General features: G+C 37.1%; 4 protein-coding genes and 1 pseudogene across 4 annotated transcripts in view; 2 read left to right on the forward strand and 3 right to left on the reverse strand.

Annotated features, from left to right (window-relative positions):
• LOC109124635 (cyclin-L1-1-like) lies at positions 1,027 to 3,979 on the reverse strand. Its single transcript, XM_010474370.2, has 7 exons — positions 3,850 to 3,979; positions 3,194 to 3,369; positions 3,018 to 3,099; positions 2,728 to 2,868; positions 2,421 to 2,590; positions 1,896 to 2,169; positions 1,027 to 1,777 (listed from the first exon to the last, which is right to left on the reverse strand). The coding sequence occupies exons 2-7, from the start codon at positions 3,343 to 3,345 to the stop codon at positions 1,307 to 1,309; spliced, it is 1,290 nt and encodes a 429-aa protein (XP_010472672.1). The 5' UTR covers positions 3,346 to 3,369; positions 3,850 to 3,979; the 3' UTR covers positions 1,027 to 1,306.
• On the forward strand, positions 5,247 to 7,533 carry LOC104752271 (probable pectinesterase/pectinesterase inhibitor 12). The gene is made up of 2 exons (XM_010474371.2): positions 5,247 to 6,239; positions 6,764 to 7,533. The coding sequence occupies exons 1-2, from the start codon at positions 5,300 to 5,302 to the stop codon at positions 7,450 to 7,452; spliced, it is 1,629 nt and encodes a 542-aa protein (XP_010472673.1). The 5' UTR covers positions 5,247 to 5,299; the 3' UTR covers positions 7,453 to 7,533.
• Positions 9,204 to 11,723, forward strand: LOC104752272 (probable pectinesterase/pectinesterase inhibitor 13). The gene is made up of 3 exons (XM_010474372.1): positions 9,204 to 10,377; positions 10,497 to 10,657; positions 10,811 to 11,723. The coding sequence occupies exons 1-3, from the start codon at positions 9,410 to 9,412 to the stop codon at positions 11,506 to 11,508; spliced, it is 1,827 nt and encodes a 608-aa protein (XP_010472674.1). The 5' UTR covers positions 9,204 to 9,409; the 3' UTR covers positions 11,509 to 11,723.
• LOC104754008 lies at positions 12,018 to 13,014 on the reverse strand (annotated as a pseudogene).
• LOC104752273 (suppressor of mec-8 and unc-52 protein homolog 2) overlaps positions 14,640 to 16,758 on the reverse strand; it is a 5,090-nt gene continuing 2,971 nt past the window's right edge. The window contains exons 9-11 of the mRNA XM_010474373.2: positions 15,708 to 16,066; positions 15,174 to 15,557; positions 14,640 to 15,072 (exon numbers count right to left, since the gene is read on the reverse strand). Coding sequence (XP_010472675.1) covers positions 14,791 to 15,072; positions 15,174 to 15,557; positions 15,708 to 16,066 — 1,025 coding nt within the window. The 3' untranslated portion in view covers positions 14,640 to 14,790. The remainder of the gene's footprint in view (positions 15,073 to 15,173; positions 15,558 to 15,707; positions 16,067 to 16,758) is intronic.

Raw genomic sequence — 16,758 nt, forward strand, 5'->3', positions numbered from 1 at the left:
ATTTGCCCCCTGAGGATTGCCCTTTGTTCAGATTCTCTTCAGTGAAGAGGAACACAGTCTCTTGCATTTTGCTGTCTGCTTACTCTACTCCATGCCCACCAAAGTCAGATATATCTCGTTGACTTTTTTATTGGCTTGTTTGTCTCCTCCAATAACAACATTTAGTCTTCAAACATTTCTTCTGTTCTGTAATTGTTTTTTTATACAAAAGCAACTTTGATCAACGACCATGGAAATGATAAAATCTTAATGGATTTATATTACAATCAAGATCTTATATACCAAAAGAAGAAAAAAAAAAAGCTCTTAAGAGTTTAATGTCATTACTGTAATTTGATTATTATTCTTCAAATTGGTATCTGAAATGAAAAAAAACTTACTCTTATATACATCATTTTTAGATTGGATTCGTTGACTGACAAAAGGAATGATCAAACAGACTATTCAAGAACCTATATCAAGTGGTAATATACAACACATCAAAATTCTCAGAAAATAAACAAATGTACCTGATTAGTTAGAAGAGAAATTGATGAATCGTCAACCGACATGACAAAGTAGTCCAGGAAATAAGATAGTGTGATGGATTTTTTGATGATCCGAATCCGTATACTTGAAACCAGAGAAAAAAAAAGATTGAAGGAAAGATTTATCAGAAAGTCAGGAATGGTTATGAAACTCTCTCTTCCAAAAGGATATCAAATCATCGGTTCAACGATGAAAATGTAGCCGTTTTCGTTTTTTTCGATTATTTATGCAGCCGGCAACAAGACTACGTGCTAGCCTCTATCATCATCTTTTTTATAAATCATTAAGTATGTTTCTGATTAGAATTATTAGGCTTTCAGAAGATCTAGTATATGGTTCGATATCATATAAGAATATGCGGTGCTCTTAGGTGGAGCTAATAGACAAGTATCGAAAGATATAAACAATGTTTGGGAACGTGCTTCAATGATACAATCATGTGCCCACAAGTCAGAAATCGATACTGACTCTCCTCTCCTCTGGGTCACACAACTCATACAAGTCAAATTTACATTTTACTATTCCAAAGTTTAATGCCCCTTTCATAATTTCCAAATTACTATTAACTATCTCGATCTGAATTAACATGATCTTAACATGTGATTCCTCCTCACTGGATGTTTAATTGATGAGTACACTCAAGAGTGAAACATATGGGTTCGACTCTTAAAACAATACAAACACTATCATGTCTTAACATCTAGTAAGACAAGGGGATTTGGTGACCAGAGAATTGGCTTAGTGTAGTACCTCCAATTTGGGTTACAAGAAGATTGGCTTAATGGTGCCTCCGACGGTCTTTCGACGAGTGTGACGAATCGCGATAGTCACGGTCCCGAGGAGAGTGATGTCTTGATTTATCCGAATGCCCACCTGAATACTTCAATCTATCTCTTGACCGATGATGACTTCTATCTTTGACTTTGTCTCTATCCCTATCACTCTCCTTTTCAGAATCTCTGCCTCTGTGAGACCTACCCCTGTCCCTCTCTCTACCTCGTTCCTTCTCTCTATCACTCTCTCTCTCTCTTTCTCTTTCTCTTTCTCTTTCTCTTTCTCCAACTTTACTTTTTTCCTCCTTTGAGTCTCCTACAATTGGCTGACTGTGCGACTCAGTATCGCTCTTTTTGGAATCTGTAGCCTTTTCGTGAGGCGTAGTAACCATTCCATCCTTTGTGTCGTTATTAGCTGATCCTGGAGTACACTTTGTATCAACAACCTCGCCTACTGCCGGCACCGGCAACACATCCTGTAACATAGTGGACAAGTACTTTAATCCTAGCTCTGATTACAGAAATAAAACGCAATCAGATTAATTTCAGAATAGGGACAAAATATCACAAAATCTAGATAGCAATCCAACTCACCTTTGTAGCTGACTGAGCTTGAGGATTCCCAGATCTACTGGAAAATGTAAATGGCTTCCCGTCCTTGCAAACAGAAAGATACTGAGCCTTTGGAAGGCTGTATAGATGAGCAAGAACTCTACACACTTCGTCAATACTCGATTTATCTGCATCAAATGCTTTCCACCAGGGTGGATTCTCTGGGAGAGGTACTTGAAACCTACGGGCAGCAGCATACACAACCCCACATGCCACAACCTCACTTCTGAACCTCACACAGAGGGTTGTACGCAGACTGCAATTATAGACATATAATGAGAGATTCAATCAGATAAAATCATAAAAGAATGGTCAGATATTGAGAAAGCATGACAAACATATTTAAATCAAAACAGCACACTGAATATGTCAGGACTCAACTAATATACCCAGCTTCAGCTTAAATGTCAGCTATAAACCTAAAAACAGACAGTATGATGTACATCTAACTATCAAGTAATTACATAAAATAATATCCACAGTAAATTTTGAAAACAAGGGTTTTACCTATCATTTGCCAAATTCCAAGCTTCTTGCCTCAATTCTGGAGGTGTTTCAAGTGTGGCAAGGTAGTTTGATATGAACTTGTGAGGATGTTCAACATGACAAACAAAACCCATCTCTTTCAGTATGTGCCTCTCAGTTCTGCTTAATTCAACTTTCAACTCAGAGAACTTCTGCAAAAAAGTCAATAAGATGAAAGAAAAATATTAGAAAAGATATAAATGGTGGGAGCACCTCAACTTCTACACACATGGACATGAAAAACACTCAATATGACAAAATCAAGTAATGGTGCAGCAAGGACACTAACCTTGGAATAAATGTCCAGATGATCTAGTGGAAAGTTCTCCCTGCGGCACTCCATCCTGTGGAATACAATGATTACCTGTCTTGCTTTCTCAGGGTTTTCTTCCAGTTTTGATGCAAGCCAGACACAGCTCGCAGCAACTATCTGTACAAGGTAAACTACAGATCATTACGGTTGTAGACAGGCAGTATACACTACTAGAGAATTGCCATACTGAAACTACATCAACCAACATTTCTAATTCTAAGGCCTCAAAACACATAACTACTACAAGAAAGAGACAGAATAAGTACCTTAACGTCAAATTTGGCCAAAGATTTCTTGCAGTAGAACCGGTGGAAAAGAACCTGGCCAGTAGCCATAACCGCCTGGGGGCTAAAGACAACCCATACAGGTTAAGAAAGTCACAGCTACATGACATTTTAAGTTTTGCAAAATAAGCAAAATAATAAGACCAAGGAAAGGATACAGTTTGAGCAATATTCCACCCTCCTGGATGAGATCACATCCATAGATTCTAAGAGAGATTTCAGTTGTTTCATCTATCCCATCTTTCCTGGAAGGTGACGCCTTAAGCTGCTCATCGGTTACGTAGAAATTGTCTATTGCAGTGTAAATCATCAGTTCACTAAATGCCGGGGGTCACTGTTTCCATCAAAAGAAGAAAAATTAGATTAAGACACATACTAAAAAGCTTTACTGCAGAAAATCACAAGACAAAAGATAAGCTTATTGAAACAAACAAACAAATCTTTAAGTAACAAACATATAAACCCCTTAATGAAACATCCCTTAGATGATACTAAGATGGAAAAAGAAAAAAAAAACACATAGCGGGCAAGAACAGTTACAGGTTCTATATCAATTGTAAGCAATACATGATGCAATTATTCTGATGCAGAGGTCAGAGAGACATTAATTCAGAATCACAGACTGATTACTATAACCGAGAGAGGCTAGACTAGATTGTATCTGTTTGCTACATTAGTTCTGAGATTATGGCCCTAGTTTCCAACTAGGTTAATCTGAGATCAAGCAATTCGAGGTAACCAAACCTAACTGAGATTAAGCCAAGGAAGAAATAGCGATTAGAAACCAACACAGGTTGGGTTAAAACGGAATTACCAGGAAAACGGAGAGGCACTGCGGTGCGACGGAACCACGGCGAGGCAAATCGGGAATCCAAGTAGAAGAAGCGAAGGAAGGAGGAGGAGGGCAACTAAAGAAAACTAAAAATAATCTTTGCCCTTCAGAAAAAAAAAAAAAAAAAGAAAGAAAGGGAAAAATAAATTAAATTAAAAACTAATTGGGCCTCCTTTAACTTGGGCCCAATTCCACGCTGGAACCATTTTTTAGCTGCTCTCGAAATGAAGGGCTCTGTTTTTTCCTTGGTTTCACTTATTATTTTTTTTCTTTGGTTTCACTTGGGATGTTTCTTCATCCTCATACATATCTTTGTTCAATTTATTAATTTTAACATGTAAATTTAAACTTTTAGAAAATGAAAATTTAACATGGTAAAGTATATTTATATGGTTTTCGTAAATGGATGTATTTGTTATGTAGAAAAACAAGAGTAAACTAAACACTATAAAACCCCATTTGATTATTATGTTATGCAGAACAGTGATATATTGATATCACTGATATTTGGGGAAACTATGTATATATATATATATATATATCCAGTAACAAGAAAGTGTTGGGACAAACTTGAAATATATTTTTTGTTCGCTAAGTAACGAAATGGTTTTGTTAAAGAACTTTTTCATGCATATACTGAATAAAATAATGTTATGATTGTCTTGATCCGGTAGAAATCGTCTTCATCCCGTGAACAAATTCTGACAATAGTAGACACAAAATCGCAACTTCTAGTGTACCACTTTAGTTATATACTACGGATTATTCGATTCCAAATCCGAGTCGAACAAACGAAATGACGTACACCGACACGAATGTTTTCTTATGTTTCTACGAGTTCAATGAATCTACTTTTGGGGCGATTTATGTGATTCAGAAGGTTAATTTCTAGTTAATCTAATGAACCTGGCGGATGATCCGAGCTACATGCCTACATATCCCAACTTGTGAATATCATTATTAAAACTCCGATACTGCAAAAGTGACAAAAATGACTCACATATCAACTGAGCGACCTACAAAATGTTAAAGATCGCTTATGGTTTATGGTTTATCGTAGTTATCTTAAAGTAAAATAGTAACCGATACCATAATAGAGATCAGATTATATCTGTCACGACTATAAATCTTATTAAAATAGTAACACGATATGAGAACTAACAATATCTAAACCCAAATTAAACGGCAAAACATGCACATCGTTTTCTCTAGATACTTCAATCAATTGTTAGAAGACTTTCGATGGAATCTTTCAGTCGGTTCAAAATTATTCCAAATTATAGATATTTGATTTGTCGTTTTTTTTTTTTTGGTGCAAAGATATTTGATTTGTCGTTTTATGGAACAAAACATGAAGTAAACCCATTCCTCTCTACATTTTAAAAAACCACAGGACTCGCTTCACCATTTGCTTCAAACTTTTTCTTCTCCAATGGCTCTCTCCTCTCTCAACTTCACTTTTTCATTCTTCCTCCTCTTAACTTCCTCCGTTTTTTCGAGTTCTCTAAACCCTGATCAAACCTCTGTAGCAAGTTTTTGCAAGAACACACCATATCCAAATGCATGTTTGGACTCCTTAAAACTCTCCATCTCCATCAACATAAGCCCCAACATTCTCTCTTTCCTTCTTGAAACCCTCAAAACAGCTCTTTCTGAGGCGGGAAAACTCACCGATCTCCTTTCTGTCCCCGGAATTTCCAACAACCTAGTCGAGGGTCAACGTGGCTCTCTTCAAGATTGTAAAGATCTTCACCATATCACTTCAACCTTCTTGAAACGATCAATCTCCAAGATCCAAGACGGTGCTAACGATTCACGGAAGCTAGCTGACGCTAGAGCATACCTAAGCGCCGCTCTCACCAACAAGGACACTTGCTTGGAAGGTCTTGAATCAGCCTCAGGTCCGCTAAAGCCAAAGCTCGTGACCTCTTTCACGACCACTTACAAACACGTAAGCAACTCCCTCTCTGCTCTTCCAAAACAGAGAAGAGCCAAGGATCCAAAAACTGGCGTCAAGACTAAGAACCGCCGTTTACTTGGGTTATTTCCTGACTGGGTCTCTAAGACAGATCGTCGGTTTTTAGAAGATTCTAGTGACGGGTACGATGAGTACGACCCGAGTGAGATCCTCGTGGTTGCTACCGATGGAACAGGGAACTTTTCGACCATTAACGAGGCCATAAGCTTTGCTCCGAATATGAGTAACGACAGAGTGCTGATATATGTAAGGGAAGGCGTGTATGAAGAGAACATTGAGATCCCAAACTACAAGACTAATATTGTTCTGATTGGAGATGGATCTGATGTTACTTTTATTACTGGCAACCGAAGTGTCGGAGATGGATGGACCACTTTCCGATCTGCTACTCTAGGTATATCATCTTTGACTCTTTTAAAAAATCTTGTTTCTATCAAACAAGACTTAATTGGTATATAATTAAGACTTATTGTTTGGAGCATATAGTGTAGACTTAGGACGTTTTGTTTTTTGCCTTTTTTTTTGTCAACTAGGACCATATAATTTACTTTTCAATAATTATGTATTTTTCCTATGAAAATAAAAAATAAATTTTAAATCTTACAATCATGGTTTTAAAAAAAGGTGAACAACTTGATATAACAAAACAAAAAGAAGAAGTTGTAAACTTTTTAAGTGTTTCGGAATTTTATTCCAGTGTTTATTTTTCTTTTCCCTAAAGTGTTTCAGATGTGATTAATTAGTTAAGAGATAAGTAATTTTGTATAGTTTTTTTTTATATAACATCAGTAACGTATATGATTCTTGGAGCCATTTCATTGGAATTTAAAAATTAAAAGCCTGTTGAAAATCGACAAGTTGAGTTGTGTTGGTACTAAATCAAGATTGTAATTGTTTCTCAAACTTGTTTGGTCACAGCGGTTTCGGGCGAAGGATTCTTGGCGAGGGATATGATGATAACAAACACAGCAGGACCCGAGAAGCACCAAGCGGTTGCATTACGAGTGAATGCGGATTTTGTGGCCTTATACCGATGTGTCATTGATGGTTACCAGGACACACTTTACACCCACTCATTCCGACAATTTTATCGCGAATGCGATATTTATGGAACCATTGATTATATCTTTGGGAATGCGGCCGTGGTCTTCCAAGGATGCAACATCGTTTCAAAGTTGCCTATGCCAGGACAATTCACTGTAGTTACGGCTCAGTCACGTGATAGTCCCGATGAAGACACCGGGATCTCGATGCAGAACTGTTCCATCCTTGCAACAGACGATTTATTTAACAGCTCAAACAAAGTTAAGAGTTATTTGGGACGTCCATGGAGAGAATATTCACGAACGGTTCTAATGGAATCTTACATTGATGAGTTTATTGACGGTTCGGGTTGGAGCAAATGGAACGGTGGGGACGAAGTTGATACACTTTATTATGGTGAATATAATAATAACGGTCCGGGTTCTGAAACGGGTAAACGGGTCAACTGGCCGGGTTTTCACATTATGGTTTACGAAGATGCCTTTAACTTCACCGCAACGGAGTTTATCACCGGTGATGGTTGGTTAGGCAGTACTTCGTTCCCTTATGATAATGGAATTTAACACTTCTTTTTCTGCGCTACAAGTGTATAGGTCTTTATATAAAATTCTAATTACAATAAAAAGAAAATAAGTTCTAAATAACTCTCTGTGGTTTGAGTTCTTTCTGATCAAAGCTGTCTTGAATTAATTGTATAAGCTGGCAAAAGATGTATCTTTCTTGAAAAGTCTGAGGATGTGTCTTTCTTGGCTTTATCTGAGTGGTAAGGAGGAGAAACCCATGCGATCATGTCTTTTTGAAAGTTCCAACACTTAATATTAAAACATACTTGACAAGTTGTGTTCCGTCAGTGGCATATTTTATTTGTATGAAAAGTTTACGTACTGTTAAATCCAAGTGCTTAAAATAAAGAATTTTGCGATTTCTTTCTCCTTACTTGCATGCAAGTAATTTGAATAACAAATTTACGTCCCAGAGACCTCAAAATAATATTAGTTATTATATATAATGATTACAATTTCGTTTTAATATTTTCTTTTATTCTATGAAAGGTTGAATAACAAATTTGTATACACGGCAAGACCGTAAGAGTAAAGAGCCAGTCGCACCTTCTTGGCATAACGAAACTTGAGTTATAAAAAGGTGGGATTATATACATAGATGGATCCAAATATCTTTTTTATTTTGGGTAGAAATATTTGAAAACTTAAAAACATATATATATATATATATGTATGTTTGTTGCGGAATTTTAGAATGTATTGGATAGTTTTAATTTGTTCGTCCAGAAAGAACATTGCTATTATTGCATTGGTTGATGGTGAGTGTAAAGTAGGCGATTTGACCGCTATAGAAACAAACATAAGCCCCACTCGGTCCGTTTGTTTTGTTAAGGGATGAATGAAAGAAAGTTGTGAAACCAAATAGAAGGTTAGAACTTAGAACATCTGTTTAGCGTGGTGTATGGTGAAAGACGACGACTATCACCTCGCATGGAGACGGTCTGACCATGGGATTACCACTTTGAGGTGCTTAACGCTTAAATTACCTTAAATTGCTACTGAATCGTGCAAACATAATTTTTTTCTAAACTTTGCATGTTTAGTTGTATGAGATGCTTAAACTTACTTAGGTTATGATTTGACAGAAGTGTGCTGGTTGAGATTTTTGACCTAATTTTTTTTCTTCTAGATCCATACTTTTATGACCTAAATTGTGGGATAAAAAAAATTCTTTCAAGATCTATGACCTAAAATTACAAGTAACTCCTTCAGGAAACAAATACCGTTTAGTTATTAACTCTTGTCCAAGAATAATACTACCAAATTAGCCAATCAGGTAATTCTCATCTCTCATTCCCGTGACAACCATTTACAAATGGGATATATGAAATGATATCCAATAAAAAAATGTTTGAGTATAGTCATGAGTGCGTCTGTACTATAGTGATCTCGTGATTACAAATTGGCATCTGTTCTCTCTAAAAATTTGTATCTTTATAACTTTGTTTGCATACATCTACCTAACATCATTGTTGTAACCTCTTTTCCCAATTAAATTAATTGACTTTTTGCCCTTATAAGGTTCAGAAAGAACCGAAACAAACATTTCAAGTTAAGCTTATAAATCAATTGACTTCGTTATGTATTTTTGACCAACAACTCTAGTCCTGCAATATATATGAATCGAAAAAATGAATGCCAAATTTAGAAAGCGTGAAAGATCCGTCAATTTTTATAAAGAAAAAAAATTGACATCAGCCCACGAAACTCTCCTGTCCAGAGCAAATTTGTTCATTTGTAGAAATTGCAAACAAGACAGTAACAAATAAAACTGAAACCAAGGATTGAAGAGAGGGGAGAGAAGGCGAGAAAGAGCCAAAAATAAAACGTAAAAAAGGATTGATCTTTCCTTTTAACCTCCCTGCCTTGGCCGCCTTCTAAGGCAGAGGAGGAGATTCATTTCTTTCTCTCCCCATACAACAATCTCAAAAAATAAAAAAATAATAGTCATTCCGATATGGCGTTTCAGGATTTCGACAAGATCCAAGAACGCGTAAACGCCAATAGGAAACGTAAAATCAGGAAGAGGATCATTGTTGGAACGGTCTCTTTGATTGTGGCTGTTGCTGCAATTGTTGGAGGAACTTTTGCTTTTGTTGCTTACGAGAAAAGAAATGAACAACAAGCAAAGAACCACAACAAAAGCGGTAGCGGCAACAACGTCAAGGATGGCGAAAAGAAGAGCCAGAGCCCACCAAGTCCAACCCAAAAAGCTCCTGTTTCCGCAGAGCAATCTGTGAAACCCGGCCAGGGTGATAATATCATCGAAACTCTTTGCAGTTCTACGCTTTACAAGCAAACCTGCGAGAAAACGCTCAAAAACAGAACAGAGAAGGGTTTTGCTTTAGCCAATCCGACAACTTTCTTGAAGTCTGCCATTGAAGCTGTCAATGAAGATCTTGACCTAGTTTTAGAGAAGGTCCTGAGCCTCAAGACTGAGAACCAGGACGATAAAGATGCGATTGCACAATGTAAGTTACTTGTGGAAGAAGCAAAGGAGGAAACTGCCGCATCACTGGAAAAAATCAACATCACAGAAGTCAACAGCTTCGCAAAGGTAGTTCCTGACTTGGACAGTTGGCTAAGCGCGGTCATTTCTTATCAGGAGACATGCCTTGACGGGTTTGAAGAAGGTAGCCTAAAATCTGAAGTGAAGAAGAGCGTCAACTCTTCTCAGATTCTGGCCAGTAATTCCCTAGCGATGATCAAGTCCTTTGACGCAAGTCTCTCTCCGGTTATGAAGCTCGCAACACGGCATCTTCTTGATGAAATCCCGTCTTGGGTAAGCAACGAAGATAGAAGAATGTTAAGGGCTGTTGATGTGAAGGCTTTGAAGCCTAACGCCACTGTAGCTAAAGATGGCAGTGGAAATTTCACGACCATTAATGATGCTCTGAGCGCAATGCCTGAGAAATATGAGGGAAGGTACGTATACCAAAGCATTTCATAACGTGATCATTACGTCAAATTAATTACCTTTAATTTAGGTTTAGGTTAAGGTTTTGAAACTAAGTTAAGTTTTCGTTGAATTTTTAATCGTATAGGTACATCATCTATATCAAACAAGGCGTTTATGACGAATCTGTGATTGTTGATAAGAAGAAGGCGAACCTTACTATGGTCGGAGATGGATCACAGAAGACAATTGTGACCGGAAACAAAAGCCACGCAAAAAAAATCCGCACTTTTCTCACTGCGACGTTCGGTAAAACCCCTAATTCTCTTACAATATATAACTTATGTTACACTACTACAAATCTTGACTACTAATCACCAAACATAACGTTAAATTTTTGAAGTGTCAGTGTTAAAAAAAAAAACCAAAACTTATTTTCAAAATGTTTGGTTTCCTTAATAGTTGCACAGGGAGAAGGGTTCATGGCACAATCAATGGGGTTCCGGAACACGGCTGGGCCAGAGGGACATCAAGCAGTCGCAATACGTGTCCAATCCGATAGATCAATTTTCCTCAACTGCCGATTTGAAGGCTACCAAGACACATTGTACGCTTACACGCACCGTCAGTACTACAGAAGCTGTGTGATTGTCGGAACAGTTGACTTCATATTCGGGGATGCGGCGGCCATCTTCCAGAACTGTAACATCTTCATCAGAAAAGGCTTACCAGGACAAAAGAACACCGTGACCGCTCAAGGACGTGTTGACAAATTTCAGACAACTGGTTTCGTGGTCCACAACTGCAAAATTGCTGCAAACGAAGACCTTAAGCCCGTAAAGGCAGAGTACAAGAGTTATCTCGGGCGACCGTGGAAGAACTACTCTCGAACGATCGTAATGGAATCTACAATCGAGGATGTGATTGACCCGGTTGGATGGTTGAGATGGCAAGAGACGGATTTCGCAATAGACACGCTCTACTACGCGGAGTACAAGAACAAAGGACCAAGTGGAGATACAACTTCAAGGGTTAAGTGGCCTGGATTTAAGGTCATAAATAAGGAGGAAGCTTTGAACTATACTGTTGGACCCTTCTTACAAGGAGATTGGATCAATGCCTCAGGTTCTCCCGTTAAGTTGGGTCTTTATGACGCTTGATGACAACTTGTTGCTTCCAGAGAAGGTCATGTACTGGTGACTTGTTTTATATTACAAGAAACGCTGAGAGGAGTTAAAACTTTATCCCTGGAAATTTATTTACTTGGAAAATATGGTACTAGAACATAGTGTGCTAAGAGAATGTGTTGTATCAAACTTATATCGATTTGTGCTCAAAATATTTTTGGAAGGAAGCATATTAATTATAAGTAATACTTAGGATCCAAATGCTTTTCCTCTTGCTCTATTGATCTCAAATGCGATGAAAGAACCCAAATACAACCAACCTAAAGAACCTAGACATGTTGATAAATGCATGAAATCTTAAAGGATATATGCGTTTCCAAGGGGAGAATTGGGTTACATCATTCACCATGAGAGGTTTTGTTGTGTCATACATCATTAAAGATGTATTCATAAGAACAAAACTTGGTTCAAATGATAGAATTAATCCCAAGACCATGTAGAAATTCACATATCCTTTAAAGCTTAACTTTAGACACATAATGCTAATAATGGAAATTTTCACAATAATGAGAGTGGTCACCGGCTGGAGTTCCACAGTCGTAGCAAAAATCCAACCCACATCTGCAAAAAAGTGTTGAAAGATAAGTGTTTTGTTTTGTTTTAAGATTTTGTATTGCAAACAAGAACAAAGAAGATACCTGCACATCATGGTAGAGCAACCTTCAATCAATTCAATGTAGAATTTGCAAGAAGGACATCTTCTCCAATTCTGATCCTCAGCCATCTTCTTCAACAATTTATCATTTCTAATTATTTCGTTCTCGGCTAACTTCTGAAACTCCTCACATGTTATCTCCGGATGCCACTTAGTCCCGCACTCAGCACACACCATTCTATGGCAGTGAGGGCACTCCGATTCATTTATCTTCTCTCCACTCTCATTCTCATCTAAGAAGACCAAAGCAGCACAATCCTTATAGGGACAGTATAATCTCTTGGAAGGCATTATCACCGCTTCGCAGAGAGCGTCGCCCCACCGATCAAAGACATCTCTTGGCAGGATTTGACAGCATTGATCGGGCTCGAGCTGCCCGGAGCAACCAGAAACAGGGCATTTGATTGAGAGGATGTTGAATTGTAACTTAGCAGCTATATATTTTGAGACACAATCGTTACAGTAAGAGTGAGAGCATCCATTGATTCGAAATGACTCAATATTTGGTTTGCGTTCAACACATATCTCGCAGTCGAAGGTGCGTCGAGTGGACGAGGAAGACGAAGACTGTCCGTTTTCTAAAGAGATTGGTGTGAAACAGAGGATCTTGAGATCTTCATCTTCGTCGTTGTATGGGTCAAATCTATGTAGTTTGAGAACTCTGATTCGATTGGGGTTTGTTGAGAAGAAGAGTGAAGCCGGTGATAAAGGTGGCGATCACGGTCATAATCCTCGATGGAGATGGCGTTACGTTTGGTTGAACCACGAGCGGAGAGAGGTGTAGAGTTGTTGTCTCCGTTGCCATTGATGGACTGTGTTGTCATTGGAAGATAAGATTAGGGTTTTATGTTTCCCTTGCTTGCGTTGTTGGGTTGGTTTCTGAAGCGTCTCATTTTTCTAATAAACCTTTTTAATTTCTAAAGGCTAAAATCTTATATATTTTCTTTTGATTTTTTTCCGAAAACTACCACTCCCCTATTCTCTCTTCTCTTTTTGTTTTTTTTTCTTCTAATTTTTTTCCTTTCTTCTTGTGTAACTTCTTCTACTTTTACATAACTTTTGAACAAAAATATTAAAAGGAATAAATGCATAGCAGTGCGGACATAAACTGTGGCCGGAGGCTGTAAAAAAATTTGTTCCGATTCATTAAAAAATTTATTGTCAAGAACGGTAAATACCAGTCATAACAAAAGAAACAACAAACTTTAAAAACAAAAACAAAAAAAAGTCTAAACTGAATTTTTTCTTCCCTAGAAAATAATTAACCAAACTTTCAAAATCAATCATTAACCAGGTGCTTCTGTAGACTTCAAGTATAAAAATAGTAACAACACTCAACTCAATGAGAGAGCGAGAGAGCGAGAGAGATGAGGATTCTTTTGTTTCGTGTGATCAATTTAGAAAACGACATGCAGAAAAAGAATGTTTACCCCAATTTTATAATATTTATTCAGTTTATTAATCTATTGACTTATTCTTTAAATCGAACGTGGCTATATTATGTGAGCCTAACAATTAGAAACTATGAGGTTGTAGTAAACATTAAGACCATCGCCATCGGTTGCTCAAAATAATGTATTTTAATTATTTTTTTAAAATATTATTATATATTTAATAATAAATCAGTAAAACAAAAATTGACCAATCATAAACTGACATACTTTACGAGAACGATTCTCAGGATGTTCAATAGAGAAATGTTTCTTATTTTTTGGTTTGCATTATTATTATTTTTTAATTTTTAATTAAGAGTACTTTTAAGAGTAACTATTGGTGGACCTGCCTTAAAGGTTAAGTAAAATTTAAGCTCATTGATTTTTTTTTTAAAAAGAGGCCGTAGGCCAAAGTTTCTTTTGTTTCTACCGAGGCATGGCTCTGAATAAATGGGTAAGTTTTGCATATAGATTTTAATTTTAATATCTTTGTAGAAACTGATTAAATTAATTCATGTTACACTATGAAAAGTTTTTGTAAAAAAAAAAATTCTCTGTGTGATTATTTTTTTAAACTATATACATGAATTGTATATGTAATGTAAAAACTACTAGGATTGAACCCCCAGATTACTACGAGACAAATTTTTTATACATTTTATTCTGGTTTATATTGTCCTAACTATTATATTTTAAATTTTATAGTATAATTTTTGTTAAATAAGTTGTAAATTTAAAAATAATATTAGTAGTGGGTATAGTTTATTATTTTCATATGATAATGAATTCTATTTACTTATTATTTATTGAGGAATACCATAGAATTTAGTGCATGAGTAAATTATAAAGCATACTTATCTGAAAAATACGAGATATGAGTTTCGGCCATGAGATGGGTTGGAGATCAAATCATCTAGAACCTCAATATAGTGATTGACCATATAATAGGAATCCAAAGAAGCAACATCATAACATAAAGATGACTTTAGTTGTCATTTTGAAGATTATTGTGCATATTTCCTTTTAGAAACTAGAGTTTATTTGATCTAGTAAAACGAGTTGGGAAGTTAACAGTTGGATGTAAAATTCTTTTAAACTAAATAGACTTGGAGATACAAAATAGATTCCGAGAGAAAGACTAGAATAGAAGAAAGCGACAAGGTAGAATCAATGCTTGGATCTCTTGGGAGTCTGTACATCGACGGCATCCAAAGAAGCAACATCCCCACCCTCTTTCTCCATCTTCTTTCTCGTAAGTATCTTATTAATCTTGTGAAGTTCGTTATTGAGCTTCTGGTCACGGTCACGGTTCTGCTTCCTCGTCTTACGACCATCTTGCATCTTTACCCCAAATTGGAACGCTGCTTTTGGCATCGCTTCCTTCTGCTCATTATATTTTTCCCATTCCTCTTCTGTCTCAAAGTCCCATCGATGTAAACCCCCCTTTGCCTGTTTTGTGTTCATCAACACCAGAAATTGTAATGTAATTTTGGTCTTTCCACGTTGTAAAAAAGAGGAAGAAAAAAAATGTAACTGAGCTAGGGGCATACCTTTCCACCCATGTCCATTTTAGACAAATCAGCTTCTTCATCGCTCCCGACAACCTCATGGTTGTACTCTTGGTAACCCGGGTAACACTCTGAATAATTCTCGGATACAAAAGTTGGATCTTTCTCCCGTGCGTCACTCTCCCTCAACTGTTGAAGCCTTTGGTCATCACGCTTGAACACTGATCCCAAACCCCTATCTTTCTCTTCCTGAGACATGAGTTGGGGATCTTGTAAAATATCTGTTTCTGGTTGGACATCGTAACCCTCCATTCCAGGCTGAAGGTACTGCTCTTGATACCCAATTTGCTCTGCATATTGGTAATCCTGCCACTCTTCAGGATACCCGGCAGCCAGTCCTTGAGTTTGCGTTGGACCATAGACGCTCTGGAACCAAAAAAAACAAAACAAAGGAAGACAGGAAAAGAAAGAAACCTGAATATGAGAATAATGGACAGATAATAACTGCAAAAATATGCAGTCGGGAATCAAGATTCATCAATAAATCCAACCAAGGGTTTGTTACGGTAAACTGACCATGTCTTGCCATTCTTGACCAGCAGATGGCTGCACCGGACCATAAGCAGGCTCAGTGAAATAAGGTACTCTCTCCTTATCCCTGGGAGATTCTTCCATGTCCTCAGAAATAGGACTCTGCATCACATCTTTACCAGGAACCGTGTAGTCGATGCCTTCACCAACAAATATGTCATCATCGTCTGTCCTGGCAACAGGGGGTTCTTCTTCTTTCTTACTCAAATCCAGATGGTTGATCACAGGCGGTAATGGCGGAGGAGGAGGTAGATCTTCCCTTTCACTTCTGTTCACAGAAGATCCACTCTCAATCTTAGATTGAGTATTGTCTTCATCATAATTAGCAATAGTTGAAGTCTTTCCTGCATTTGAAAAAATTGCAATGAACGTAAGATGGAACAGAAATAACAAATGATATTGCTAAAGAATCAGAGAACAGCCAATTGCTTAGCTTAAATCCAAATGTGTGCTGATGTGAAACAAGACCTACAACATGTACTGGCACCACATAGGCATAATAAAAAAAAAAAAGAGGATACAAAACCATGGCTACATATACCCAGAGACTGCGGCAAATTAAAACCACTAAGTGAACATAAAAAGACATCATTAGATACTAGTATACTACTAGTACGGTTGTTGAAGACTAGAGATACTCTTTACATTCTTGGCTCCAAATCGTAAAACGCAGACACTTGACAAATTTGGGGATAGGCAGAAAAACAAAAATTTCATGAAAATTATTTAACCAGTGTACGTGAATAGGAACTGCTAACTTAAAATCATTGTCACAATGCAAGTAAAGCTAAAAAATACACCAAAAGTATGCTCTTACATTATGCAAAATACCTTTACTGTCTTTTTCTTTCTTCTTCTTCTTGAGAACTTTCCCTGATGATCCAAGGCGAAGGTATGACATGATTTTAGCAATTCGATCTAGTACAGAACCATCAACATTGACTGTGACCAGTTCCTGTCGGAGAGATAAGAGAGAGCAATAATGCTTGTTAATGAAACAATTCTCGCATTTATTGCAGCAGTGATTTCAAGTAAA

Source organism: Camelina sativa, chromosome 16, assembly GCF_000633955.1.
Source record: "Camelina sativa cultivar DH55 chromosome 16, Cs, whole genome shotgun sequence".
NCBI classification, from domain to species: Eukaryota; Viridiplantae; Streptophyta; class Magnoliopsida; order Brassicales; family Brassicaceae; genus Camelina; species Camelina sativa.

What these genes read in the sequence shown, in the direction of transcription:
- LOC109124635 (XM_010474370.2), bottom strand. Translation starts at nt 3,345, where the DNA reads ATGATTTACACTGCAATAGACAATTTCTACGTAACCGATGAGCAGCTT. An exon ending in GGTGGAATATTGCTCAAACT is followed by an intron (nt 3,100 to 3,193) that starts GTATCCTTTCCT and finishes GGTTGTCTTTAG; the next exon opens with CCCCCAGGCGGTTATGGCTA. An exon ending in TGGAATTTGGCAAATGATAG is followed by an intron (nt 2,170 to 2,420) that starts GTAAAACCCTTG and finishes CTATAATTGCAG; the next exon opens with TCTGCGTACAACCCTCTGTG.
- LOC104752271 (XM_010474371.2), top strand. Translation starts at nt 5,300, where the DNA reads ATGGCTCTCTCCTCTCTCAACTTCACTTTTTCATTCTTCCTCCTCTTA. An exon ending in TTTCCGATCTGCTACTCTAG is followed by an intron (nt 6,240 to 6,763) that starts GTATATCATCTT and finishes GTTTGGTCACAG; the next exon opens with CGGTTTCGGGCGAAGGATTC.
- LOC104752272 (XM_010474372.1), top strand. Translation starts at nt 9,410, where the DNA reads ATGGCGTTTCAGGATTTCGACAAGATCCAAGAACGCGTAAACGCCAAT. An exon ending in CCTGAGAAATATGAGGGAAG is followed by an intron (nt 10,378 to 10,496) that starts GTACGTATACCA and finishes TTAATCGTATAG; the next exon opens with GTACATCATCTATATCAAAC. An exon ending in TTTTCTCACTGCGACGTTCG is followed by an intron (nt 10,658 to 10,810) that starts GTAAAACCCCTA and finishes TTTCCTTAATAG; the next exon opens with TTGCACAGGGAGAAGGGTTC.